Genomic DNA, 27577 nt, shown 5'->3' with positions numbered 1-27577 from the left:
GGGAATTCAAAGAATATATGGGGGTTACGTGCACCCACAATTTTTGCTACTGCTATACAGTGCCATTGTCTCACTGGGAATTCAAAGATTATATTGGGGTTATGTGCACCCACAATTTTTACTACTGGTATATAGTGCCATTGTCTGACTGGGAATTCAAAGAATATATGGGGGTTACGTGCACCCACAATTTTTGCTACTGCTATACAGTGCCATTGTCTCACTGGGAATTCAAAGAATATATTGGGGTTATGTGCACCCACAATTTTTACTACTGGTATACAGTGCCATTGTCTGACTGGGAATTCAAAGAATGTATGGGGGTTACGTGCACCCACAATTTTTGCTACTGCTATACAGTGCCATTGTCTCACTGGGAATTCAAAGATTATATTGGGGTTATGTGCACCCACAATTTTTACTACTGGTATATAGTGCCATTGTCTGACTGGGAATTCAAAGAATATATGGGGGTTACGTGCACCCACAATTTTTGCTACTGCTATACAGTGCCATTGTCTCACTGGGAATTCAAAGAATATATTGGGGTTATGTGCACCCACAATTTTTACTACTGGTATACAGTGCCATTGTCTGACTGGGAATTCAAAGAATATATGGGGGTTACGTGCACCCACAATTTTTGCTACTGCTATACAGTGCCATTGTCTCACTGGGACATCAAAGAATATATTGGGGTTATGTGCACCCACAATTTTTACTACTGGTATATAGTGCCATTGTCTGACTGGGAATTCAAAGAATATATGGGGGTTACGTGCACCCACAATTTTTGCTACTGCTATACAGTGCCATTGTCTCACTGGGAATTCAAAGAATATATGGGGGTTACGTGCACCCACAATTTTTGCTACTGCTATACAGTGCCATTGTCTCACTGGGAATTCAAAGATTATATTGGGGTTATGTGCACCCACAATTTTTACTACTGGTATACAGTGCCATTGTCTGACTGGGAATTCAAAGAATATATGGGGGTTACGTGCACCCACAATTTTTGCTACTGCTATACAGTGCCATTGTCTCACTGGGAATTCAAAGAATATATTGGGGTTATGTGCACCCACAATTTTTACTACTGGTATATAGTGCCATTGTCTGACTGGGAATTCAAAGAATATATGGGGGTTACGTGCACCCACAATTTTTGCTACTGCTATACAGTGCCATTGTCTCACTGGGAATTCAAAGAATATATTGGGGTTATGTGCACTCACAATTTTTACTACTGGTATATAGTGCCATTGTCTGACTGGGAATTCAAAGAATATATGGGGGTTACGTGCACCCACAATTTTTGCTACTGCTATACAGTGCCATTGTCTCACTGGGAATTCAAAGAATATATTGGGGTTATGTGCACCCACAATTTTTACTACTGGTATACAGTGCCATTGTCTGACTGGGAATTCAAAGAATATATGGGGGTTACGTGCACCCACAATTTTTGCTACTGGTATATAGTGCCATTGTCTGACTGGGAATTCAAAGAATATATGGGGGTTACGTGCACCCACAATTTTTGCTACTGGTAGATAGTGCCATTGTCTCACTGGGAATTCCACAAATAATTTGGGGATTCATTCACCCTACATCTCAGGCTCTTGCCATATTCACCCAGGTTGTCAGTGCTGCACCAGCTCGTTCCCAGACAGCTCGGCCCGAAAAACACGTTACCTATATAGAGGATTTGGACAATGAAGACAACATGTTCTAAATCTAATGTCTGCACCTTCTCCAGAATTAAAATAAAGGCAGCGTTTAACTTTCAAATAGCACTGCACAAAGGAAGAGCTTATCAGCTTGTCTCATGACATGCTACTGAAAAGTGTCATTTGTGTATCTTAATGTAAATATAGTTGTATAAGCTTTTTGGGTTTTAGGCACTGCCAAGTTATTTATTACCACCCGCTCCCTTATAATGATGATGACGCCAAAGTCACTGTGGGTGTTCAGAGCTCACAGCTTTGGTTGACATTTGTCTTGCTCTCTGTCGGTACCAGCTGTCTTTTTGGATACCGTAAAGTTATGTTGACTTTATTAACAGCTATAGAAGCTTTAGCCAGGTTGTGACAGTGTGTAACCCTAACAACACTAAGTGGGATACACATTAATAGTCAGTCTATGTATGCTAAACGTATCACTGTAGTAATTTTTTTTCCCTCTCCCCTAATATAAGAAAGGAACAGACATTAGACCTAGACCGGGGTTCGAGGCTTGTAAAAATCCAGTATTATTTGTTCTTCATGATGTGAAATATGTGTTGAAAAGCAACCCAAGATGAAGTCAGCCATGTGTGCCAGTGTGTTACTTGGCATGCCTTTGCTGGCCCCAACTGTAAGGGTCACTCTCCATTTCCTCCATTTTCCACTCCCCTTCACACCATTTGTGGTGAAGCAATGGGATGCACTGAAGTGCACCCTCTAGCCTCGTGTGGGATAGGGACATCAGATGCCACTCCAACCCCCTCGTCTTCCTCCGCCAGCCAACGGTGCGAAGATGAGAGGAGTGTGCTCTGAATGTTTTCTGCCTAGCAGAGGCTAGTTCTCACTTACGAAAATGGCCCCACTTTGACCTGTATATCAGGCACAATGGTGTAGGTTTCAAAGAAACATGGCACCAACAAGTTGGAAAACATGGGCCATGCGTGGACCGTGTTTGAGTCTGGCAAGCTCCAGATCTGCTACCAGGTTCCAGCCATTATCACAGGCGCAAAAATGCCAGGCCCCAGGTGTAGCAGGGAAAAAAAAATGCCATCTCAGCCAGGATGGCATCCCTGACCTCGGAGGCACTGTGCTGTCTGTCCCCCAAGCTGATGAGCTTCAGCACCGCCTGCTGACGTCTCCCCACACCAGTGTTTTAGCGTTTGCCGCTAGTAGCTGTGGTGGAGGTTGCAGCGTCGTAGGGTTTCAGTCTACTCCTGCCATGAATTTTGGCCTGGGAGAGGAGATAGGCCACCCCAGTTTGCACCCGGGGAACAGACTCCACCACATTCACCCTGCCTGTCATTAAAGATAAGCACTACAGCATCCCTGACCACAGGCGCTTGTCCAAGTGTCGGTGGTCAAGTGGACCTTGCAGCAAAGCGCGGAACTAAGGGCCCACCTGATGTTGAGTGACACGTGCTGGTGCAAGGCGGGGACGCCACACCGGGAGAAGTTGAGACGGCTAGGGACGGCATAGTGAGGTGCCACAGTTGCCATCAGGTCCGGGAAGGCGGGAGTTTCAACAAGCCGGAACGCCAACCTCTCCTGGGCCAGCAGTTTAGCGATGTTGGCGTTCTAGGCTTGCGTGGGTGGGTGGTTAGCGGTGTATTTCTGCCGGCGCTCCAATGTCTGAGAGATGGTGGGTTGTTGTAAAGAAGCGCCTGATGGTGCCTTTGATGGTGCAGGAGAAGGAGATAAGACAGAAACAGGGGAGGATGAGGGAGAAGTCAACAAAGTGGCGGAGGCAGATGAAGTGATGTCCTGGCTCGTCCTCTGGAGTGCATCGCCAGCACTGTGAGCAGAGGCAGTGGCATGAACGGCGGGCGACGTTTGTCCTGCCGTTGCTGCCTGCCACTGATTCCATTGCTTGGATTCCAAATGACGGTGCATTGAAGTGGTGGACAGGTTGCTCTTCTCAGGGCCCCTACTCGATTTCGAGAGGCAAATTGTGTAGACGACACTATATCTGTCCTCGGCGCATTCCTTGAAAAAACTCTACACCTTCAAGAAACGTGCCCTCGATGGGGGAGTTTTTCTGGGCTGGGTACAAAAGGGAACATCTTCGGACATTCCGGGTCTGGCCTGGCTTCGGCAAAGCAGCTGACCTCTGCCTCTGGACATGTCTCTGCCTCTAGCTACCCTTTTTGGTTCTGCACCTGCCTCAACATCCACACTACATTCCCAGCTTGACATCCGCCTTGTCCAGGTGGGGTCGGTGTCCTCGTCGTCCACCACCTCCTCTTCCAACTCCTGTCTCACCTCCTCCTCCTGCACAATGCGCATGTCAACTGGCTGCCCTGACAGCAACTGCGTCTCATAGTCGTCGATGAGGGTGGGTTGCTGGTCATCCGCCACCAAATTGACCGGAGATGGAATGGAGGAGACTCTAGTGTTTGAGCATCTGGACACAGATACTCGTCTGTTAGGTCCGTGGAATCGCGAAATGGAGGGGCAGGTTGCGGTACAGTCAAAGGAAGGGAGAACAGCTCTGGGGAGCAGGGACAGTTGGGGTTATTGTTCTGGGAAGATTGGGAATTTTGGGTGGAAGGAGGACAAGACTGTTGGGTAAGAGGAGATAGAGGCTGCCTGGCTGGTGGACAATGTGCTTTAAGCGTTATCCGACAGCCATTGCAAGACCTGTTCTTGGTTCTCGGGCCTACTAATCTTTGTACCATTCAGCCTAGTTAATGTGGAACTTTTGTGCAAAGCGCAGAACTTAGGGCCCGCCTGATGTTAAGGGACACACGCTGGTACAAGGCTCAACTCACCCTAAGTGCCAAAAACACTGCTGGTGCAAGGCTCTACTCATGCCAAGGGCCTCAATCTCTGCTGGTAGCTCAGCTTAAGGTCCTGTAACTTTGTTTGGAAGGGCTCATGTTAAGGGCTAGAAAAGTGAATTTTGGAAGGTCTTACCACATCACACACACACACACACACACACACACACACTCAAAATGACAGTTAAGGGTGAGGGCTTTTGGAATTCCCATTGCCTATTCCATTTGTGGTTGTCATGGGGAACGTGATTTAAAGGGGTGGTTGTTACTGTTTGTTGAGCTTAAATTGGGGTTTGTGTCCATCCATTTGGGGAGTAAAGAAGGTTTCCAGGTATTTTCCCACTTTGATAGAGGTTTTTTTGAATGTGTAAAGTGTGTAGTTGTTAGGCTGTGATGTTGGGGTAATAGAGGGTCTTTGGTGTGTTAGATGCCCCCAGACATGCTTCCCCTGCTGTCCCAGTGTCATTCCAGAGGTGTTGGCATCATTTCCTGGGGTGTCATAGTGGACTTGGTGACCCTCCAGACACGGATTTGGGTTTCCCCCTTAACGAGTATCTGTTCCCCATAGACTATAATGGGGTTCGAAACCCGTTCGAACACACGAACAGTGAGCGGCTGTTCGAATCGAATTTCGAACCTCGAACATTTTAGTGTTCGCTCATCTCTACGGGAGATCAATAAAGTTTTGTTTATTAGCTGCAAGGCTGGGATTGAACCCAGAACATGGTTTGTACAAAGCATAACAAGCTGTCTCCTGTCTGTTTTCAATGGGAGTTTTATTTCTCTTACCTCTTCACCAAACGTGTTAGCTAAGCACAATCGGTTCTTCATGAATCCATAATGGTTATTGGCTATTAAACTATTTGCCTTCATGCACACTTGTAGTTCCTTTCCTACAATACAGTGGTGGACAATATACCCTTTATTTTTACTTAGTCGAGTTGAATTCAACCTAACACAGCTGCTATTGGTAATGCTTGCTTTTCTCAGTTATGTAGTTTATGTCACTGTTGAAAATTATTACCTGTGCTATTATAAATAACTGGTGTGATATGATAACCTGATAGAGTTCCAGAAGGGACTGATTGTAGGAGTGTGCATGGGGTCTGAGACCACCTGAGTTGCTGAAGTGATCATGGTCCATTGGTTCTTGGGTCAGTATGAGACAAATGGCAAAACATCTGCAAACATAAGCAGCTGTGGTAAAAAGTTTAAGCTTGACTTAGGTTTGGATATGACACCACCACCATGGATATCATTTTTGAGCAGTGGAAAAGATAAATGGAAAAACCGAGAAATTATAGAGCGTTAATGGCAGCAAGATCTGTAATAAACGTAAAAAATAAAATAAAAATAAACTATGTGGATGGTTAAGATATATTGGTTCGTTTATTGCTCCAAGGACATGAACAACGGCACAAAACGGCTATGCGTTCCGACACCGGGCGGGTGTCTTCTTCAGACCAAGCAGGAGGTGTCCAGCAATAACATTAGAACCAAATAAACTTGATTCAACTCATCTTCATTTGGTTCTAAGGCTATTGCTGGACATCTCCTGCCTGGCCTGAAGAAGACACCCACCCGGTGTCGAAATGTGTAGCCGTTTTTATGTTGTTGTTCATGTCCTTGGAGCAATAAACAGAACCATTTTATCTTAACCATCCACATCATTTATTTTTATTTTATTTTTACATTTATTATGGATCTTGATGCCATTAGCGCTCTATCATTTCCCGGTTTTTCAATTTATCTTTTCCATTTTGCATCACCACCCACTGTGTGGGACAGTGTCCGGGTAAGAGCTGCAATTGGCCTGGTGGGCTCCTGACTGGAGTCTATTATTTCTTCCAGATGGGCATCAGGTCACCATTTTTATATTTCCATCAGCGTTTTTGAGCAGTGTACACCAGACATTTTTCAACTCTATACTAATTTGAGGGGCCATAGATGTTGTGTTTTTATATTCTACAGTTTGACTAAATCCACTTCTTTCTCTCTGTTAAGCTTTAACTTTCAACCAAAGCTACTACTGTCTACAGATGTTTTCCAGTCTTTGAATACTTAGATATGATTAGAGATGAGCGAACAGTAAAATGTTCGAGGTTCGATATTCGTTTCGAGTAGCCCCTCAATATTCGACTACTCGAATCGAATATCAAACCCTATTATAGTCTATGGGGGGGAAATGCTCGTTTCAGGGGTAGGCAACGTTCGATCAAATTATACTTACCAAGTCCACAAGTGAGGATCGGGCTGGATCCTCCGAGAAGTCTTCTCCTTGCAGTGTCCCCACGGCATCTTCCGGCTCTTCGTTCACTCTGCCAGGCATCGGGCCTGGGCAGAGCCGACTGCGCATGCCCGCACTACAATCGGACATGCGCAGTCGTTTCTGCCCAGGCCCGCAGAGTGAATGAAGAGCCGGAAGACGCCGCGGGGAAGCTGCAAGGAGAAGACTTCTAAAGGTAGGAGAAGAACCAGCGTTGATTGGCCAACTGTATAGAATTCAGCCAATCAATGCTGGTTCTGCATCGAACTTTTATATTCGAATAGAGAGTGGTACTCAATTGAGTACGAGTATTTCGAATACCATAGTATTCAATCAAATACCTACTCGATCGAGTACTACTCGCTCATCTATAGATATGATCACAGAACCAATAGATCAACTATTTACCATTGTTAAATATTGGTGCAACATCAACAATCTTCCAATCTTATGCCATTGAACCTGTTACAAGAGAATCTAAAAAGATGAGATACAATGGTCCTTCAACTACCCCTGGATATCTGATACTGTCAGTTGACTGATGAACACAGATGAACGTACCAGCTTAATATCTGAACAATCCCTCTGTCCTCTGTACCTATATTCCCAAGGTTGTCTCTTTGAGGGCCAGTATTTTTAGATTTTTTTTCTTGTTGTCATTTAAATATTTTTAAACCATTAAAATAATTTTTGTTTTGCTACTCAGTGTGAATATTTCCTCATGCCAATAAATATGTTACAGGAACATGGTATTCCAACGGACATGGGTTATGCAGTGGCTCCCCATCACTCAGGTGTCTATCCAGTACACATACAACTTTATGATGCTTGGAAAAAGATTTGGAATATTAAAGTCACAAGTACAGAAGAATATCCACATCTGAAACCAGCGCGTTACAGACAAGGATTCATTCACAAAAATATCATGGTAGGTTCTTCATGACTATAATCAGTTACAATATGTTGTGCATGGTATCTGAACCCACTAGCCATCAGGAAGAATACTAACAGTGGAGTAGTGCTAACTTAGTAAAGAGGGCCTCTTACCACCTCCATCAAGCCCAGCTGTTGCAATGGGGCCTATAGAGCAGGGTCTGATCCTTATTTATCACTCATTAATAGCAAAAAGTGTCCTAAATAGTTATATTAGTTTTGCAAGGTGATCAGTCTGTAAGGAAATGCTGTAAGTGCTAAGGATAGGCTGAAGGTAGAATGGCTATTGCTCATTTTTCAAGGAGTACTTGGAGCTAAAAATACTTTATTTCTTGAAGCACTGCATTTCCATGTGGTGTGTGCTTTACTGCCTGGATTGTTGCATGTACTTTGTTAATCTATTAGATTTGTAGCACTTTACAGCATTGGTATTGAGATGCTAGATACTTGACTTTTCACTTCATTGTACCAAATATTTACAGTTCATTTGCACATGTAGAAAGCTTGAAACCGAAAGATGTCAAGTTGAAGCTGGTTGCATTATTTTACCGTATGTTCAGACACCCCGGAGCCATCAGCAAAGGGGGACATGACTTTGGGATGGGGGAACCAATAACTCCTGCAGTTTCTTCTTTGTGCAGTAGTTGAGTAGATTTATACAAACTGGGTCAGCTTTAAGAATATATCAGTGTATATTCAGCTTTAGTGTATATACAGCTTTAGGAGTATATATCTGTGTATGTTCTACTTTAGGAATATACATCTGTGTATATTCAGCTTTAGGGGTATATATCTGTATGTTCTGCTTTAGGACTATATATCTGTATATTCTGCTGTAGGAGTATATATCTGTGTATGTTCTGCTTTAGGAGTGTATATCTGTATGTTCTGCTGTAGGAGTATATATCTGTATATGTTCTGCTTTATACAGTCCTATGAAAAAGTTTGGGCACCCCTATTAATCTTAATCATTTTTTGTTCTAAATATTTTGGTGTTTGCAACAGCCATTTCAGTTTGATATATCTAATAACTGATGGACACAGTAATATTTCAGGATTGAAATGAGGTTTATTGTACTAACAGAAAATGTGCAATATGCATTAAACCAAAATTTGACCGGTGCAAAAGTATGGGCACCCTTATCATTTTATTGATTTGAATTCCCCTAACTACTTTTTACTGACTTACTGAAGCACAAAATTGGTTTTGTAACCTCAGTGAGCTTTGAACTTCATAGCCAGATGTATCTAATCATAAGAAAAGGTATTTAAGGTGGCCAATTGCAAGTTGATCTCCTATTTGAATCTCCTCTGAAGAGCGGCATCATGGGCTACTCAAAACAACTCTCAAATGATCTGAAAACAAAGATTGTTCAACATAGTTGTTCAGGGGAAGGATACAAAAAGTTGTCTCAGAGATTTAACCTGTCAGTTTCCACTGTGAGGAACATAGTAAGGAAATGGAAGACCACAGGGACAGTTCTTGTTAAGCCCAGAAGTGGCAGGCCAAGAAAAATATCAGAAAGGCAGAGAAGAAGAATGGTGAGAACAGTCAAGGACAATCCACAGACCACCTCCAAAGAGCTGCAGCATCATCTTGCTGCAGATGGTGTCACTGTGCATCGGTCAACTATACAGCGCACTTTGCACAAATAGAAGCTGTATGGGAGAGTGATGAGAAAGAAGCCGTTTCTGGACGTACGCCACAAATAGAGTTGCCTGAGGTATGAAAAAGCACATTTGGACAAGGCAGCTTCATTTTGGAAATAAAAATTGAGTTGTTTGGTTATAAAAAAAGGCGTTATGCATGGCGTCCAAAAAGAAACAGCATTCCAAGAAAAACACATGCTACCCACTGTAAAATTTGGTGGAGGTTCCATCATGCTTTGGGGCTGTGTGGCCAATGCCGGCATCGGGAATCTTGTTAAAGTTGAGGGTCGCATGGATTCCACTCAGTATCAGCAGATTCTTGAGAATAATGTTCAAGAATCAGTGACGAAGTTGAAGTTACGCCGGGGATGGATATTTCAGCAAGACAATGATCCAAAACACCGCTCCAAATCCTCAGGCATTCATGCAGAGGAACAATTACAATGTTCTGGAATGGCCATCCCAGTCCCCAGACCTGAATATCATTGAACATCTGTGGGATGATTTGAAGCGGGCTGTCCATGCTCGGCGACCATCTAACTTAACTGAACTTGAATTGTTTGTCCAAAATACCTTTATCCAGGATCCAGGAACTGATTAAAAGCTACAGGAAGCGACTAGAGGCTGTTATCTTTGCAAAAGGAGGATCTACTAAATATTAATGTCACTTTTCTGTTGAGGTGCCCATACTTTTGCACCGGTCAAATTTTGGTTTAATGCATATTGCGCATTTTCTGTTAGTACAATAAACCTCATTTCAATCCTGAAATATTACTGTGTCCATCAGTTATTAGATATATCAAACTGAAATGGCTGTTGCAAATACCAAAATATTTAGAACTAAAAATGATTAAGATTAATAGGGGTGCCCAAACTTTTTCATAGGACTGTATCTGTGTATTCTGCTTTAGTATATGGTGCTTAGTGTGTTACTGTAGGGAGGGAGGAGTTAGGAATAGATGTCACTTCCTGTCTCACCCATCTTCATCCTCTTTCTCATCACAAGACCTGGATGAAGCATTTCCCGCCCTCCTGCCCTCTTTGCATCACTATGTTATACTTGTTTTTGTTTTTTTTGTTTTTTTCACATTTTCCTATCTAATGTATTATTGTATCATTGCTTTGTTACTGTAATTGTGTATTTGGCTCTATATATTCAATTATGAGATGACTGATGAGTTATTGTTGGGCATTATCCTTCTAGGCCCAAGGGAAGGGCAGTCCTCCAGCCATGGTTCCCTAGAGGTTTCCTCCACAGGAGTTTTTTCCTCTCCTGAGTGCTGTAGGATGACTCTTTGTGAGTCGGAGGTTTGCCATTATTTAGTCAGTCGTGTGTAATAAAGTATTACGTGTCACATGGTCCATTGATAAACTGTCACAGCTTTACTTTTGCGGTTGAGGAGTCAGGTGGAAGTTGCAGGCAAGTTATTGTGGACTTATTTTAACTAATAGAGGAGGTTAAACCTCATGGTGGTGAACAGGCTGAGCTTTAGAAATGGCCAGCCTGAAGGATGTCGTAATAGTAACGTCATCCAGGGGCGGGCACAGTGGTTAAGCACAGGGTCGTTGTTGCCCTTAAAGTGTACTGGCTCTGCTAGAATTGCAAGCCGGAGCATGCTGCCCCCCTTTATTTATTTATTGCTGTCTGGCTGGGTGCTGTATGTCAGACAGCTGGGGATCTCACAGTATTCGTGAATCCCAATGGTCTAGCACTTTACCTGACTCCTTCTGTCATTATTTTACTTCTGTGAGTTTAATAAAGCTGTGGCCATTTTGACAACCAAAATAAAGTGTTTTGTGCATTTATTCCAAAGTCATTATTTACCGTAGTTTGGGTGGTTTTAGGTAGGAGTGAGGGACATCCCATATCCAGAGTCATGTACCATATTAAATAGACAGTTTGGGTAAAGGCCCACTTTACAAGCCTCAGCCAGAAAGCCAGAATCCAATCCACTTTGTAAAGTAATGCAAAACGTTGCTGCAAAATATCACAGTTTATGCTATGTGGGGTCCATATAAGAACAAAGAAAAAGGTCAAGGACAACAAATTTTGCCATATTTTGCCTAGTAAATTTGATAATGTACAGTGCACACATTGTAATAGAGTTATTGTGAGCTTGGACATTTGGAATAACTCTTCATGGGATTAGTGTTTTTTTCATTAGTGTTTCATTTCATTCGGCTGTATTATCAACATCACTCTGCACAGAGAACTAAATAATCCTGCAGTGTGTCTGTGTTTATTTCTTTTTTAGTTGCTATGATTCCTAGGATTTCTCTATTTGCCATGAGCTTGTATGTGTTTTTCCTCTCTTGTTATATACTACTGTACCATCTATGAAACTGTATCACTGAAATTTCCCCATTGTGGGACTATTAAAGGATCATCTTATCTTATCTTATAAGACTACTTATAATTCTAGAACTAGCAAAAAACGTAGGTATAAAGACACTCAAAAATTTTTATATCAATGAAACAAAAAACAATTAGAGATGAGCGAGTAGTGTTCGATCGAGTAGGTGTTCGATCAAATACTAAGGTATTCGAAATACTCGTACTCGATCAAACACTACTAGCTGTTCGAAGTTTAAGGTTCAATGCAGAACCAGCGTTGATTAGCAGAATGCTATACATTCTGCCAATCAACGCTAGTTCTTCTCTTACCTTTAGAAGTCTTCTCCGTGCAGCGTCCCCGTGGCGTCTTCAGGCTGGAATTCACTCTGCCTAGGCATCCGGTGAATGATGAGCACTAAGCCACTCCTCTTGGCTATGATTGAATTTTTCTGAAGGTTATACAGTTGGCCTATTGTAGTTGATATCCAACCATGTGGCTTCCATGTGAAGCTAAATTAAGTCAGCAGGAAATAAAATGTGGATGTGGAAGTGAAAAATTGAGCAACAAGTAATATTCAAGGGAATAGAAGTGTGAATGTCTGAGGTATGTACTGAGGCACTCAAGACACATCATATTCATCCAAACTAAATGGCACACTAAGCTATTTTGATTATAACAAGGCAGCAAGAAGTGTCCAACCGCATGCTCAGTCTGAATAGAGTGGGGTGCATTATACTGTGAAGGATTGCATGTATGGTATATAATACTGATTGTAGATATACTGCACACTACTAAAGAGGTTTACCTTTATTTTCATATGAACTTTCTACCAGCATCTCTAATGCCAACTGGATATGAGTGAATCGGTTCATAAGGAGCCTGGTTCATCCTGAATATACCAAACTGTTTGGTTTTTAGCAAAACCAAACAAATAGCAATTAATTTCAGATTAACAAAAATGGCCACGCTACAAGAAAATGGCCACCACCATGTGTTGGACCAGGAATTACGGAGCAGACAATATAATGTGTGCTATAATGTGATTGCAACATCTGACATTCTCAGCCAATAGACAGAGATACATGGACCTTACAGTGCTGATCTCATATACACTATGTAAGTTTGTGCACTCGTGACCAGCCTTTATTTGCAGTAATGCTGAAAATACAAATACATCTATGTTCTATCTCAATACATATCATAGCTAACATATTAGCTATTCTATAGGCAGCTCAAGTCAGAACTGAAAACTGAACAATAGTGATAGGAGTATTGAGAGAGAATCAAGCAATATACACAGGCAGGTTAGTAGTGCTGTGCTAGAATAGAATTGAATATACAGACACAGATAGACATAGGACAGGTTCAGTCAGTTAGTCTGCAGAGCAGACAGCTAACCCTTTCATTGCCAGATAATAATCTATATTGTCTAACAGCACTTGTAATAGAAAAATTTGATTTCTTCTATATATACATAACACATTCTTTCTAGCATTGTAAATATGAACAAAATATTTTAAATAGAGATGAGCGAGTAGTGTTCAATCGAGTAGGTGTTCGATCGAATACTACGGTATTCGAGATACTCGAACTCGATCGAACACTACTAGCTGTTCGACGTTTAAGGTTCGATGCAGAACCAGCATTGATTGGCAGAATGCTATACATTCTGCCAATCAACGCTGGTTCTTCTCTTACCTTCTTAGTCTTCTCCGTGCAGCGTCCCCGCGGCATCTTCCGGCTGAAATTCACTATGGTATGAGCCGACTGCGCATGCGCGGGCATGCCATCGCATGCGCAGTTGGCTCTGCCTAGGCATCGGGGCCTAGGCAGAGCCGACTGCACATGCGTGGTCGGCTCTGCCCGGCCCGACGCCTGAGCAGAGCCGACTGCGCATGCAATGGCATGCCCGCGCATGTGCAGTCGGCTCTGCCTAGGCCCCGATGCCTAGGCAGAGTGAATTCCAGCCGGAAGAAGACGCGGGGACGTTGCGCCGGGAGAAGACTTCAAGGAGAATCAAGCCCGACTGTCACTCGTGGACTTGGTAAGTATAATGTTATCGAATTTTGCCTACCCCTGAAACGAGTATTCCCCCCCCCCCCCATAGACTATAATGGGGTTTGAAATCTGTTCGAACAGTCGAACAGTGTGTAGCTGTTCGAATCGGATTTCAAACCTCGGACATTTTAGTGTTCGCTCATCTCTAATTTTAAACATTTCTCTGTATGCGCAAGTTCACTGTACATATTTAATTCTAGATATATGCGTCACACACAATAGTAAAGTAGTAGTGGTGGCTGTAGTACTGTTAATATATTGTGCATCCTTCACTTATGTAAAAAAAGAATCTCCTTTATTTGGCGTCATTTTTGGTATATTCACCCAATAAAGCCGGACCTGATATTATCTTTAAAAAAAAAAACATTTAGGAAAAGGAATTTCTTTTTGTTTTCACTATGGTCTTGTGTCTGATCCATACTCAATGTGAAGGAGATTGATCATTGTAAATCTGAACAAAATATTTTCAGCAATTCTCTGTATGCGTAACTGCATTAAATGCGCATGTGTAATTCTAGATGTAAGTAAGTAAAAAAAAAAAATAGTCTCTGTTATTCCAGTGTTTTTTTTATTAACCTAAGCACTGTGTGCATTAAAAAAATGAGTATATATATAATTTGGAATCTGCTCCCATCACAGGATGATCTTTGGTAGTTGTTTTTTGAAAAGCCAATTCTACATCACTTTTCAAGTGGCTCAAAGCCACAGATTTGACTCCCAAATAACAATAAGCCCCTGTAGCACTTACAAGCCATCTAAATGGGCTAATTTTTCTATAAAACCATTGCTTTTTGCAATATAATCGCCATATGTGTTTAAAAAACCACAGGCACTCACATTTCCCTTAGTTTTGGAGCATTAAAAATGTTAAATGCATAAAAGCGACTTCATATCCACTGCTTACGATTTATTTTTCCATCGACGCATGTCACATTCACTTTCAAATACCTTCAACTATGTTTGCCTTACAGAGATAGAAATTGGATAGATAGATTCCTAGGAGCTCTAAGAGTGTTCTACACTATATTTTAGACCAATTTATGTGTGGTTCATACCAAACTTGTTTGTCCTAAAACAAATCGAGTTCCTGAGCTGCCAACCCGAACACAAAACAAATCTTGAGAGGTTCGCCCATCTCTAAAGCTGACATATATCTGTGCAGTATATCAAGTAGACTGAACACGTTATGAAAAGGCCTGTCTGTAGGCTCTGTTAAAACATTAAGTTGCTCTGGGGACTCTGACATGTCCATGGATTACCTGGACTAGCATTTATTTAATTGCTATATTTACCCCGCATGGAGAAGAGAAACCAGGCATTAATATATCGCCATAATAGCTTTCAGTGCTGCAGAAAATTCAGGATTCCCCACGCTTTGCCTGAAGACCAGCGAGGTACACAGGTTCATTTCAAGCACCATACAACTATAGTTCACTGAAAGACTGCTGCCTGCTATAAATATGAGCCTATATTCTGAGTGCATCTCCGCAGGTCAGTTGGAAGCATGTAGTCTTATGCAATCCTTGAGGTTACTGACATGCTCCTCGAATAATTATAATTATTGGCTGATAATGCAATCCAGAAGAAGAGATAGTTAAATCAATTCATCAAAATCCAATATGCAAAACCCACCCAGGACATAAGAGAGAAAGCAGTCAGAAAGCCAGCGGTGTACAGGAAACATTCATTATGCCATAAGCCTTTACTAAGTACATGCTGAGAAACATGAGCTCTGAAGAAAATCATAGAGTCTGCTGTACACTACTGGGAGGAAGAGCAGAGGTGAGATTGTGACATAAAAAACGAAAAAGGTATCATAAATTCTGAAAATGGAGACCATACAAAGCGACAAGTGAGATAAGGGGCTGAAGTGATAACATCAATCTCTGTACAACTTCATAGCCTGGAATGGAAAAGCTGGGTTATATTATATTAAACCTCATCAGTGACACTAAGGAATTAGTTTGCTCCTAAATAATAACACATTTTTTATTACAAAATCTATTTTAGTTTGTAACCTAATGATTTAATATATAAATTGATCGTATGAGGAGCATCAAAAGATTTCTCCTTTACACGTGTAGAGAAGGTTTAGGTTAGGCAGTAGCCAAGGGGATTTACATACTCAATCCTTTGCCCTTTCTAGGCAGAGATCAAAGTAGCTCAACACTTTGTGGTATTGTTTGCAATTACTAAAGCAATGGATTTTCAGACATTCTTAAAGAATGGGTTGAATTCTAATAAGGTTGACTGTAAAATATTCCTTTTATAATTTCCGTAAAATACATCTTTTGAAGCCATGCATTTTGCAAGGTTTATCATAAGCTCTGAGATATAGGACAGAAGTGTTGGAAACCAATTTACGCAAAAGCATTTTTAAGACCTTCTATCTTTGAAATCCTAGGTTACCAAATCTTCATTGGAAAAAGCTTTCATTTTGTGCAGCTGCAGACTTGTGCAGACTAGCTTATAATAAATTCATTATGTAAGCTTTACTGGAAAGATTCCCTTCCTCTACTACTGCCCTCCGTGTCTTTGAAATCTAAATGCACTAGTATTTAATCAGCCATCCTGGAGTCAGAACAATGGGCTGAAGAGAAACTATCTGATAGATAATAACCTCTATGCATCTCACATTGAAAGAGAATGTCTGTTTTGTGAAAACCTTCAAGTTTTAATCACAGCATAACGGCACAATAGAGGACTTAGATGAGATCCAATTTCTTTCTCTTTTTTTTTTGGTTTTGTCCTTTTCTTCAAACTTTTGGATTATGAATTGTCAGTCTTAAATAACTTTATAGTACTATACAAATGAATGCCTTCCAGCAAATTTTAGATACTCTTTTTTTCTTTCATTTTAGTTGGACAGGATCATAGAAGAGAAGCAGCAAGGCAAACAATAGACTTAGTGACTTACCAGATTTGCAGCATTTTCTTTACCGTATATAGAATAAGTAACAAGAATAGAGTACATATGTCAGAGTAATGCGAACATGTTCAAATGAGCCACTTATATGCAAATTGGTAGTCATCAGATTGTAGAACTGATATACATGTACTACACTACTCTTAAGAGATTAGCTCCATACCGTATGTATCATTTGTGGAAAAAAAAAATCATTACAATGGAAAGTATGATGTATTTAATTAAATTTTTATTATTAGAAATGTGTTCTATTTTTTAATAGGAACTCATCATACATGATAATGAAGTTCAATCTACAGACACTATATTCTAGAGCAAAATGAGTTTCACAGATTGATACATACACTCATTAACAAAAAAACATAATGCACCTAGATAAAAATGTCAGATTGATGTAAAACTCAGCATGCAGTTATGTTTCACAGATGTAAATGATTATGGGTGTGGCTTTATTTGACTGAGATTTTGTTGCAAGAGGGCATAAAAGTGTTTCCCCTACACTGTCCTACAAAAAAACTGTCAAAGGCTACTTTTGGGTAGTGTACCTTTTGATGATAGTTGATTGCTAGACACACCTCTACAATACTTTTGAAGATGTTTTTGCCACTTAGCAGCCTTTGAAAGGGTGACATCATTCAACTGAGAGAAGCAGGATGGCCATTTTAAAGGTCATTCTGACCTGGCTGTTAAGAGGTGTTTGGAGCAGTGGTTACATGAGGGCATACACACACAGCGAACAAGCTCTGGACATTCCAGAACACCAGCAGAGAGGATTGTTTGATTATCCAACAAGCATAAACGACTTACACAATTTTCATGTCTACTATCCAGACTGAGATGGCATGTTCATTACACACCACTGTCCTGTCCTTTAAAGGAGGTTAACACAAGGAAATTTGTTGACATGGCACCTATTACATGACCTGCCTTTGAAAATCAAACAATCCTCTCTAGTGGTGGTCTGGACTGTCCAGAACTTATTCTCTATGTGCGAGTGTCTTCATGTTCTGCCTTTGACAGCAGCCACCATTACCTTTGTTTGCACTTGTGTTGTGAATGAGAAACCTGGACTGCTATGGCATGGAACTGTATTATCTTTATCTTTAATGACAAATCCAGGTTCTGTTTAGGAACTGATCCAGGGAAAGAGTCCACGTGGTGGGTACTTCAGTCCTGCATTTGTTGAGAAGCAACACATTGCCCAGTTGCCAGATTTATGGGCAATTGAGCCTTTATGGGACCAACTGGAACTCCATTTTTGGTAACTTATTTGTATACAGGATTTAAAGGCCCAGCTGCAACATCTATGTGCAAAGGTGTTGCAGAATACCAAGTGGAATATGTATGCTTCCATTTTCAACATCCTTTTAATTGTATATTTTCCCCCAATAAACCTACAATTTTACTTTAATATTGTAATCACTTACAGATATCAGAATTACAGTCACAGATATAAAGTTTCATTTGAGTCCAACAATTCTTGGTGCGTTATTGTTTTTGTCAATGAGTGTAGTTTAATTGAAAAGTTTCAGCAGAGCTTGTAGTTTAGTCAGTCAGACGTTTGCTAGGGATCAGCAGTATCCCCTGTAGGCACAAAGGACCATATTAGTAGGAGCACCCACTTGAATCACCATGAAAATGTTTTCTATTCAGCATTTTATAGAGCAGGAAGAGCTGAGGAGAATGATAATTTTGTGCAAAAAGATTTAATATAATCTGTAATTTATCCATTTCTAGCTCTGCTTTCTTATGCTTAGGAAGAGCAATTGAGTGCACTGATCAGTCCTAACAGTGTGCATATAGAAATAGCTCCAATAACATGGTGCCTGCAGATTGAACTGCATTATTATGGTGACAGGTCCCCTTTAAAACCGGAATGTGCACATATTTACCTTTGTTATTAGTTGTGTATGAGATGGGTTTCCTTTAATAAGATAAGATAAGATAATCCTTTAATAGTCCCACAATGGGGAAATTTCAGTGATACAGTTTCATGGATGATACAGTAGTATATAACAAGAGAGAAACACATGGCAGATAGAGAAATACTAGGAATCACAGCAACTAAAAAGAAAGAAACACAGATACACTGCAGGATCATTTAGTTCTCTGTGTGAAGTGATGTTGATAATACAGCCCGACCATGGGTGGAGGACATGAGGAGGGAGGGGGGGGGTCACAGCATGTAGATATAACAGGTATATAGGCAGAAACAATTTTTTTTTTCTGCAGTAGTGAAGGACATATGCAGCTATCACGATAACATGTGGTAGTTCCTTTGGTAGGTAGTGAGATCTCATGATCACAGCTGATAGTTCAGTATCTTGCATCAGCGCTATTGTTCCTTAACCACAAAAAATGCCCCAAATGTCCTTCATCACAAGCCCTCCTCCTTTCTTCTTACCACTGTGTTCTACTGCCCAAATACGTCTGAAGCCATCCAGGTATACATGGTACTGTTCTCTGGCCAAGCTTCCATAAACTCATGGGGTAGGTGGGTGATGGTAGGTTCCCAGGCTGTAACAGAGTCCCACGTGTCCACAGTAATAGAAAGAAATACCAGTCAGCTGTAGCATCTTCACACATCAGCAATAGACGCCAAAAATCATCTCCTTGAACTAAGAAATCTACACTTCCATGCAGGTTTCTCCTCCAGCTTTGTCTGCCTCATGGTGACCATGCTATCCTTAGCTCGTGGGGGGATGGTAACAGGCACATGTCCACACAGTAAATTCCAGCACATCAGGTCTTGAGTCTTGTCCATGCTTTAACAATAGAAAGAAAAGGGAAAAAAATACTCCACAGTGTCTTCCATTCGATTTATAGTTGCTAATTCATAGTGCTAGGTTGCTATGTCATATTATATAATGTTATATATGTTATAATGTTATGTTATACAAAATATTTTTTATTATAAAATACTTCCGTGATGTGGACACACTTTCTTTTCCATATTCTCTATATAGTCGGTACAATAGTGTGCGTATGCTTTCTGGGAGTTAGAGAAATCTTGTGGACTATTAATCTCTTCAGGAAGTAGTGGAGTACAGCCCCATCCCCAGAGACAAGAGTGTGATAGGGAAGATGCATACAGAGCCTTATCTTTGTGTATAGTGCACAGTGTAATAATCCTGCCTTATCTAGACCTCCAGCAATAGAACAAAGTAGTCATTAAATGTTGAAGAAATATCAATGTATTCTGTCTGTTCTAGTGGCCAGTGTGAAAATGAGATATTAAAGAACAGCACTAACACTGAAAACAACATGTGTGTAGTAAAAACCTCATATAAAAAAAATATCATTTTTTTATTTTATTTTACTTTAATGGCTATACTTTGCATAAAACTAACATTATAATATTTATTAATCAGTTAATGATAACAAAATTGTGGTCCTAAAACAAATCGGGGGGCATTTATTAAACTACACAAGCTGAGATTTTGATAAACATGCAGTGCATCACATATAGTATCCTTTAGCATGAAAAATTCCCATGGTGGGGGCAATACAGTAGCTCAGTGGTTAGCACTGCAGCCATGCAGCACTGGAGTCCTGGGTTCAAATCCCACCAGGAACAACATTCACAAGGAGTTTGTATGTTTTCCCTGTGTTTGCATGGATTTCCTCCATTCCACAAAAAACAAAAAAAAACAAAAAAACATACTAATAGGAAAAAAAATGTCCATTGTGATCCCTATATGGGGCTCACAATCTACATAAAAAAAAAGAAAGAAAAAGCCCTATGGTTTGCCAAAAAGCAACATGAAACTTGTGATATTGTAGGTGCTGCAAACTTAGACTAGATAGTATAAAGGTCACATAATTTACCAGCCACTATGATAAATCTGGCATATTTTTAGATGTCATCAGCCACTGTGATAGATCTGACATATTGTAAGATGCCACAAAACAAATCAACTAATATTGCAAATGGTATGAATTTAGCATAGACAGTACAAAGGTCACACAGTACAAAGGTCTGTTTTTAAAATCCCCCAATAGGTCTCAAGGACAGTTCGGACCTCCCGATGCGCTGCATCGTATGTGCCAATGATCCTAATTTTCTCATCATGCTCCGATTTTTTTGGGATCAGCAACATGTGGCGGTCTGCTGCCGCTGAATGTTGGTATGCTCTCACTAGGCTCTGCCTGGGATATCCCCTAGATGTAAATCTTTCTTGTAATTCCCCAGCTGTTTGAAAGAAGTCTCTATATTCAGAGCAGTTTCTCCTTGCTCTTAAAGGGGTTGTCCCATCACAAGGATCCTATCTGTACTGCTTGTTAATGTGGATGTAAGACTTTTCCTAAATACACTGCTTCAGCAAAACTGCTTTGTCTGTCCACTATCTTACTTTATTCAATTCTTTGTGGCCACAGCCCTGACCTAGCTGCTCCTGAGTCAAATGATGTATCTGCTGCTCTCAGGGGGGAGGGAGGAGGGGCTAAGTGCAGGGAGGGAGCCTGTGTAGCTAGCTAATCCTGTGTCTACACCATGTGACCTAGGTCCTGCACTCAGATAGAGGAGCTGCTTGCATTTCTTCTGTTCTCCCAGTTATCAGGCTAGCTAATACAATTGTGTTCATTATGGCAGAGACAAGCAGTCTCTGTATGTAACACAGAATGGAGTTGCTGCTGCCTGTACTTCATAGTCCAATATGGGTGGGCGGAGCTACACGTGGATTTGGGGGTGGGGCTAAACGGCAGGTTGCCTGTGAAACCCCGCCCACCAAATGATGCAAGAAACCAGGAAGAAAGAAGATTTTACAAGAGTGAAGACTGCTGAGTATGTGAGGTGGGAATACCCCTTTAAGTATTGTCCTTTCGGGATCCAGGCTGGGTACAGTCAAACCTGGAGGAAATGGGAGGGACCTGTGCAATATAAACCTGCATTGTTGGCGGCGCCCTTGCGGCCACACTAGCCGAGGAGGAGATACTGGAGCTCACTGCTGGACGGCAGAAGCCCAGGCTCCCTGAGAATTGAATCTTTATTGCCAAAAATATCCCCTGATGAAACCCTGAGTGGGCAGAAACATGTAGGGATAAAAAAACCCATTGAAAGGGCAAGTACAGATAGACTCAATATAAACTCAGTACGGAGGCAAATCACAGAGAGCTACAGTACAAACTAGATATAGCTCCTTAATTAAAGGGACTCCATACTGATAGCGGAGGTTATTTATACTATGGGAAACTGAATACCCAAATCCTGGTGAACATATCTGGACAGGGATAAGTTGCAAGGCACAATAGGAGACTTACCTGAGGAAAGATTGGAGACAGCAATACTAGGGTGATTGGGAGATAGCTCAATCAGGGAGTTGAACACCTACTAGCACCTAGCCATTGTGAGTATTTTTCTGCAGATCAGGTTGACTAGTGTGAACACACACTGATAAAACGGCAGCCTGGAACAAGTAAATACAATTGTATGGAGATAGCCTAATTAGGGGGTTGAACACCTGTTAGCACCTAGCCATTGTGAATACATGTCTGCAGATCAGGTTGACTAATGTGAACACACACTGATAAAACTGCAGCCTGGAACAAGTAAATACAATTGTTTGGAGATAGCTCAATTAGGGGGTTCAACACCTACTAGCACCTAGCCATTGTGAGTAGATGCCTGCAGATCAGGTTGACTAATGTGAACACACACTGATAAGATGGCAGTCTGGAACAAGTAAATACAACTGTGCTAAGCTACCCTGTCCTATGCAAACTCGCTCTGGCAGTGAATCCCTATGGTAACTGTTATTGACTAATACATGGAGTAAGAGTTAGCGTTGATACAAAGAAGCCGTACAGTTATACAAGCACTCTGTGAAGGAAGCAGAGTCTCCCATGAGTCTATAGCATGATGAATTGAGTTCCAAGTGGCTTTGAAGGTATTTTAATGTACCACTGTCGCTAATGTTTTGAGCACCATTGATATACATGACAAATCAGATGGTGGGAAACTTGATATTTTAGGATAAACTGGAGAGTGGGAAAAACCTGGGACAAATGAAGAATAAACAAAAATAATAAAGTACCCAATGCATATTGGCCAACATGATAAATCTGGTATATTTTTAGACTATTTTGTCTAAATTTATAATGTCTAAATATATGACTAGAGATGAGCGAACACTAAAATGTTCGAGGTTCGAAATTTGATTCGAACAGCCGCTCACTGTTCGAGTGTTCGAACGGGTTTCGAACCCCATTATAGTCTATGTGGAACATATACTCGTTAAGGGGGAAACCCAAATCCGTGTCTGGAGGGTCACCAAGTCCACTATGACACCCCAGGAAATGATGCCAACACCCTGGAATGACATTGGGACAGCAGGGGAAGCATGTCTGGGGGCATAAAAGTCACTTTATTTCATGGAAATCCCTGTCAGCTTGCGATTTTTGCAAGCTAACTTTTTCCCATAGGAATGGATTGGACAGCGCTGATTGGCCAGAGTACGGAATTCGACCAATCAGCGCTGGCTCTGCTGGAGGAGGCGGAGTCTAAGATCGCTCCACACCAGTCTCCATTCAGGTCCGACCTTAGACTCCGCCTCCTCTGGCAGAGCCAGCGCTGATTGGCCGAAGGCTGGCCAATGCATTCCTATGGGAATGCAGAGACTTAGCAGTGCTGAGCCAGTTCTGCTCAACTACACCGTGTGCCGAGTATGCACACTCGGCTCTGCTACATCTGATGTAGCAGAGCCGAGGGTGCACTAGAACCCTTATGCACCCTCGGCTCTGCTATATCAGATGGGCTGACCGGCACACGGTGTAGTTGAGCAGAACTGGCTCAGCACTGCTAAGTCTCTGCAGTAGCAGGCTCTGCTACATCAGATGTAGCAGAGCCGAGTGTGCACACTCGGCTCTGCTACATCTGATGTAGCAGAGCCGAGTGTGCAAACTCGGCTTTGCTACATCTGATGTAGCAGAGCCGAGTGTGCACACTCAGCTCTGCTATATCAGATGGGCTGACCGACACACGGTGTAGTTGAACAGAACTGGCTCAGCACTGCTAAGTCTCTGCATTCCCATAGGAACGCATTGGCCAGCCTTCAGCCAATCAGCGCTGGCTCTGCCGGAGGAGGCGGAGTCTAAGGTCGGACCTGAATGGAGACTGGTGTGGAGCGATCTTAGACTCCGCCTCCTCCAGCAGAGCCAGCGCTGATTGGTCGAGTTCCGTACTCTGGCCAATCAGCGCTGTTCAATGCATTCCTATTGGAAAAAGTTTATGTCACAAAAATCACAATTACACACCCGATAGAGCCCCAAAAAGTTATTTTTAATAACATTCCTACCTAAATAAAGGTTATCCCTAGCTATCCCTGCCTGTACAGCTATCCCTGTCTCTTAGTCACAAAGCTCACATTCTCATATGACCCGGATTTGAAATCCACTATTCGTCTAAAATGGAGGTCACCTGATTTCGGCAGCCAATGACTTTTTCCAATTTTTTTCGATGCCTCCGGTGTCGTAGTTCCTGTCCCACCTCCCCTGCGCTGTTATTGGTGCAAAAAAAGCGCCAGGGAAGGTGGGAGGGGAATCAAATTTTTTTGGAGTTTGCCACGTGATGTTCGATTCGAATCGAACACATCGAACAGCCTGATATCCGATCGAACATGTGTTCGATAGAACACTGTTCGCTCATCTCTATATATGACAAGATTAGTAATTCTGCCCATAGTGTACATTTTTTTTCCAAATTTAATATTACAAATGTCACATTACAAATGTCACATCAACCATCACATTTTAGGGGTACATAATAAGAGACATTGCATCACTACCAATACTCACAGATATACAGTACCTATTTTTCTAACACTATGTTATGTTTATCTATGTGTATTGGTTAGTATACAGTAATCAGACATTTTTGCTGACACTTTCACAACTTTACAACTGTAGATTGGCATATGTGCTATAGTGATCCAGATGCTTGGAAGAGAGGACAAATCCAAAGAAAGGTTAAATGTTACAATAATCTATAACTCAATATGAAGACCATTCATTTTCTCAGACAGAGCATAACAGAACCGCTTGTTCAGTGAACTTCAGCATTCTGAAGCATCTCCATTCTACCTCTTTTAAATGCAATGTTCAATGGAACTGCCTATTGACCCACTTCAGTCACATTGACAGGGATGAAATAATGCAGCATTAAAGATATATTCATTATAGAAAAAATGTATTTTCTAAGGAGGGGTTAAAACATGACCATCATCTTCAGCAACATCACTCTCATCATTCAATTGCCTACAAGCACCCTAATGCAGGTGAAATTATTGGACAACTACAGTTTTCAGTAATTGCTTCAGGATGGTGCCCATAATAAACCAATAACATTAGATCATTTTCTAGCTTCAATCCCCTATATATTTTTCTCAGTTTATTGAATGTAGCATTTACTGTTTGGATATATTTCTCTTATTCTGTCTGCCTTCCTAAAGGATACCTGAGCTTTCATTGAAACTTCAATTATGTTCAGGGACTTCCTAGGCAATCTGTTCTCTTGCTGTATAAGTCTTCATGGTGACCTATCCATTATGGGTGCAGTACATTTTACATTTCTCTATATCAGGCTGTTGCTGTGTCCAGTATAGAACAGTCTCCCCCTCCTCCTCCGGCCATTATTACTGCTGTTTTATCTGTAATTCTGTCAGGAGTAACTGTAAAATAGCAAACAAATAGCTATAAAAAGCCCAATCCCTGACATAGAAAAGCACAGTAAGGAAAGCTGCTTGCTGTCTATGCATAACATCCCATCAGAAACAACACAAACAGCTAATTACAGGTATATGTACATTGAAAACTCTCCTTACATTGTCATAGTTCCAGCATGTTTTCAGTGCCTGCTATCCGCAGACATGTACAGCTTATGAGGAGTTTCAGACCCTCCCCCAATATTCATTGTGTGAAGAAAACCAAACCCTCCTCCCTACACTTACTGAAAAGATGTTTTAATTATGAAGATTACTAAGGATGGAAGGGAGACGCCTAGTGGCAGGAACTCTAGAGAGCTTTTTCAGGCAAAAAACAGCAACATATTTAAATAAGTATTATGTTTCGGTCTATCAAATGAGTGTAAGTTGTTCAAAAAGCTAGCCATTTAAATGAGAGTACTGTGTTCATATATAGAGATGAGCGAGTAGTGTTCGATCGAGTAGGTATTCGATCGAATACTACGGTATTCGAGATACTCGTACTCGATCGAACGCTACTAGCTGTTCGAAGTTGAAGGTTTGATGCAGAACCAGCGTTGATTGGCAGAATGCTATACATTCTGCCAATCAACGCTGGTTCTTCTCTTACCTTTAGAAGTCTTCTCCGTGCAGCGTCCCCGCGGCGTCTTCCAGCTGGAATTCACTCTGCCTAGGCATCCGGCCTAGGCAGAGCCGACTGCGCATGCGCGGGCATGCCCGCGCATGCGCAGTCAGCTCTTCTCAGGCGTCGGGCCGGGCAGAGCCGACCGCACATGTGCAGTCGGCTCTGCCTAGGCCCCGATGCCTAGGCAGAGTGAATTCCAGCCGGAAGATGCCGCCGGGGCGCTGCGCCGGGAGAAGACTTCAAGGGGAATCCAGCCAGACCGTCACTCGTGGACTTGGTAAGTATAATTTTATCGAATGTTGCCTACCCCTGAAACGAGCATTTCCCCCCCATAGACTATAATGGGGTTCGAAATCCGTTCGAACAGCCGAACAGTGTGCGGCTGTTCGAATCGGATTTCGAACCTCGGACATTTTAGTGTTCGCTCATCTCTATTCATATATGATGGGAAGCACCAGAACAATTCTGACACTAATTTATGTCACTTGTGTATGTCACTTGTGTAATTTATGTAACTTGGCGCTTATTATAAATATACTCCAATTATGTTATGTGCCCAAGCTGTTTGGAGAAAAAGATCATAAAAAGTATCTGGCTGGCATTGGAATAAAACAGGGAAGATTTGTGATTCTTACTTGTTTATCAGTGTTGGCTGTTCCAATGCCAGTGTCAGGATGAACAGAATAACATGGTTTTCTCCATATGCAAGCTCCTGTAAAATAAAGTCACCCAAGTAACACTGCATTTGTTTTGTATAATTTATTGTGACTGCCAAAACCTCCTCTTTCCTCTTAGTCTGGATACAGACTATGAAAATCTCCATCATCTGCTCCACTTTTTAAACCTGGACTGTTCTAGAAAATTTGTGACAAAATAAAATCTAAAAATAAGTTGACTTTGAATAACTGCATTTTGTATATTATAATAAACCTTCTCAAATTGAGTTTATGCAAAATAACTCTTCATGTCAAATTTGTCTTAGCATAATCCGATTGTATTCCATATTAAAATTAATGTAATAAAAGGGATAAGGCCTCACGCAAAGCCAAGTGCACACAGCCTTTATGGAACACGGAGTCTGAATCCATATGCTTCCATATTGTATTGTAGTCTCTAGATATTATGCTTCTTGGGTAGAATGCCCTCATAATAAAGCCAGTAATATAGTCATTTCTTTCACATGAACTACTTACAAATCTGTGAGAAAATGAAAAACTGCTGTATGAACTTTCGAGGGTCTGAAGATTTAGAACAATATAAATCTGTCATAGGTCTATGTGAGGATATAAAGGATTCAGTTCTGTATTCAAGGTTTAGCTTGGTTGTTAGCTATCATGGCAGTATAGTAGATTGGCATAATTCCCCTACTTCTATATTAAGCCATATTATAGCTGTTGACACTAGGCTTGAGGGAAAGAAAGGAAGGGGAGGGGTAGGAGTAATTATGGTATATTTATAGTCATCATATTTTAAATATTGTTATCTGTAATTTCTTTCTATGAAATTTAAAATAAAATAAAGAAAAAAAAAATACCCCCAAAATAGCCCATAATGTATCTGTCTCATATAATACATCTGTTTAA

At 41.3% G+C, this 27577-nt stretch overlaps 1 protein-coding gene across 1 annotated transcript in view; it reads left to right on the top strand.

Moving 5' to 3' along the window:
• The window catches only part of LOC142217786 (bifunctional heparan sulfate N-deacetylase/N-sulfotransferase 3-like), a 320369-nt gene that overhangs the window by 123088 nt on the left and 169704 nt on the right, over positions 1-27577 (top strand). The window contains exon 5 of the mRNA XM_075286112.1: positions 7513-7698. Within this exon, the coding sequence (XP_075142213.1) occupies positions 7513-7698 (186 nt within the window). The remainder of the gene's footprint in view (positions 1-7512; positions 7699-27577) is intronic.

The sequence above is a fragment of the Leptodactylus fuscus genome, chromosome 1 (genome assembly GCF_031893055.1).
Source record: "Leptodactylus fuscus isolate aLepFus1 chromosome 1, aLepFus1.hap2, whole genome shotgun sequence".
NCBI classification, from domain to species: domain Eukaryota; kingdom Metazoa; phylum Chordata; class Amphibia; order Anura; family Leptodactylidae; genus Leptodactylus; species Leptodactylus fuscus.
This window is presented reverse-complemented; position numbering and strand designations above follow the sequence as displayed.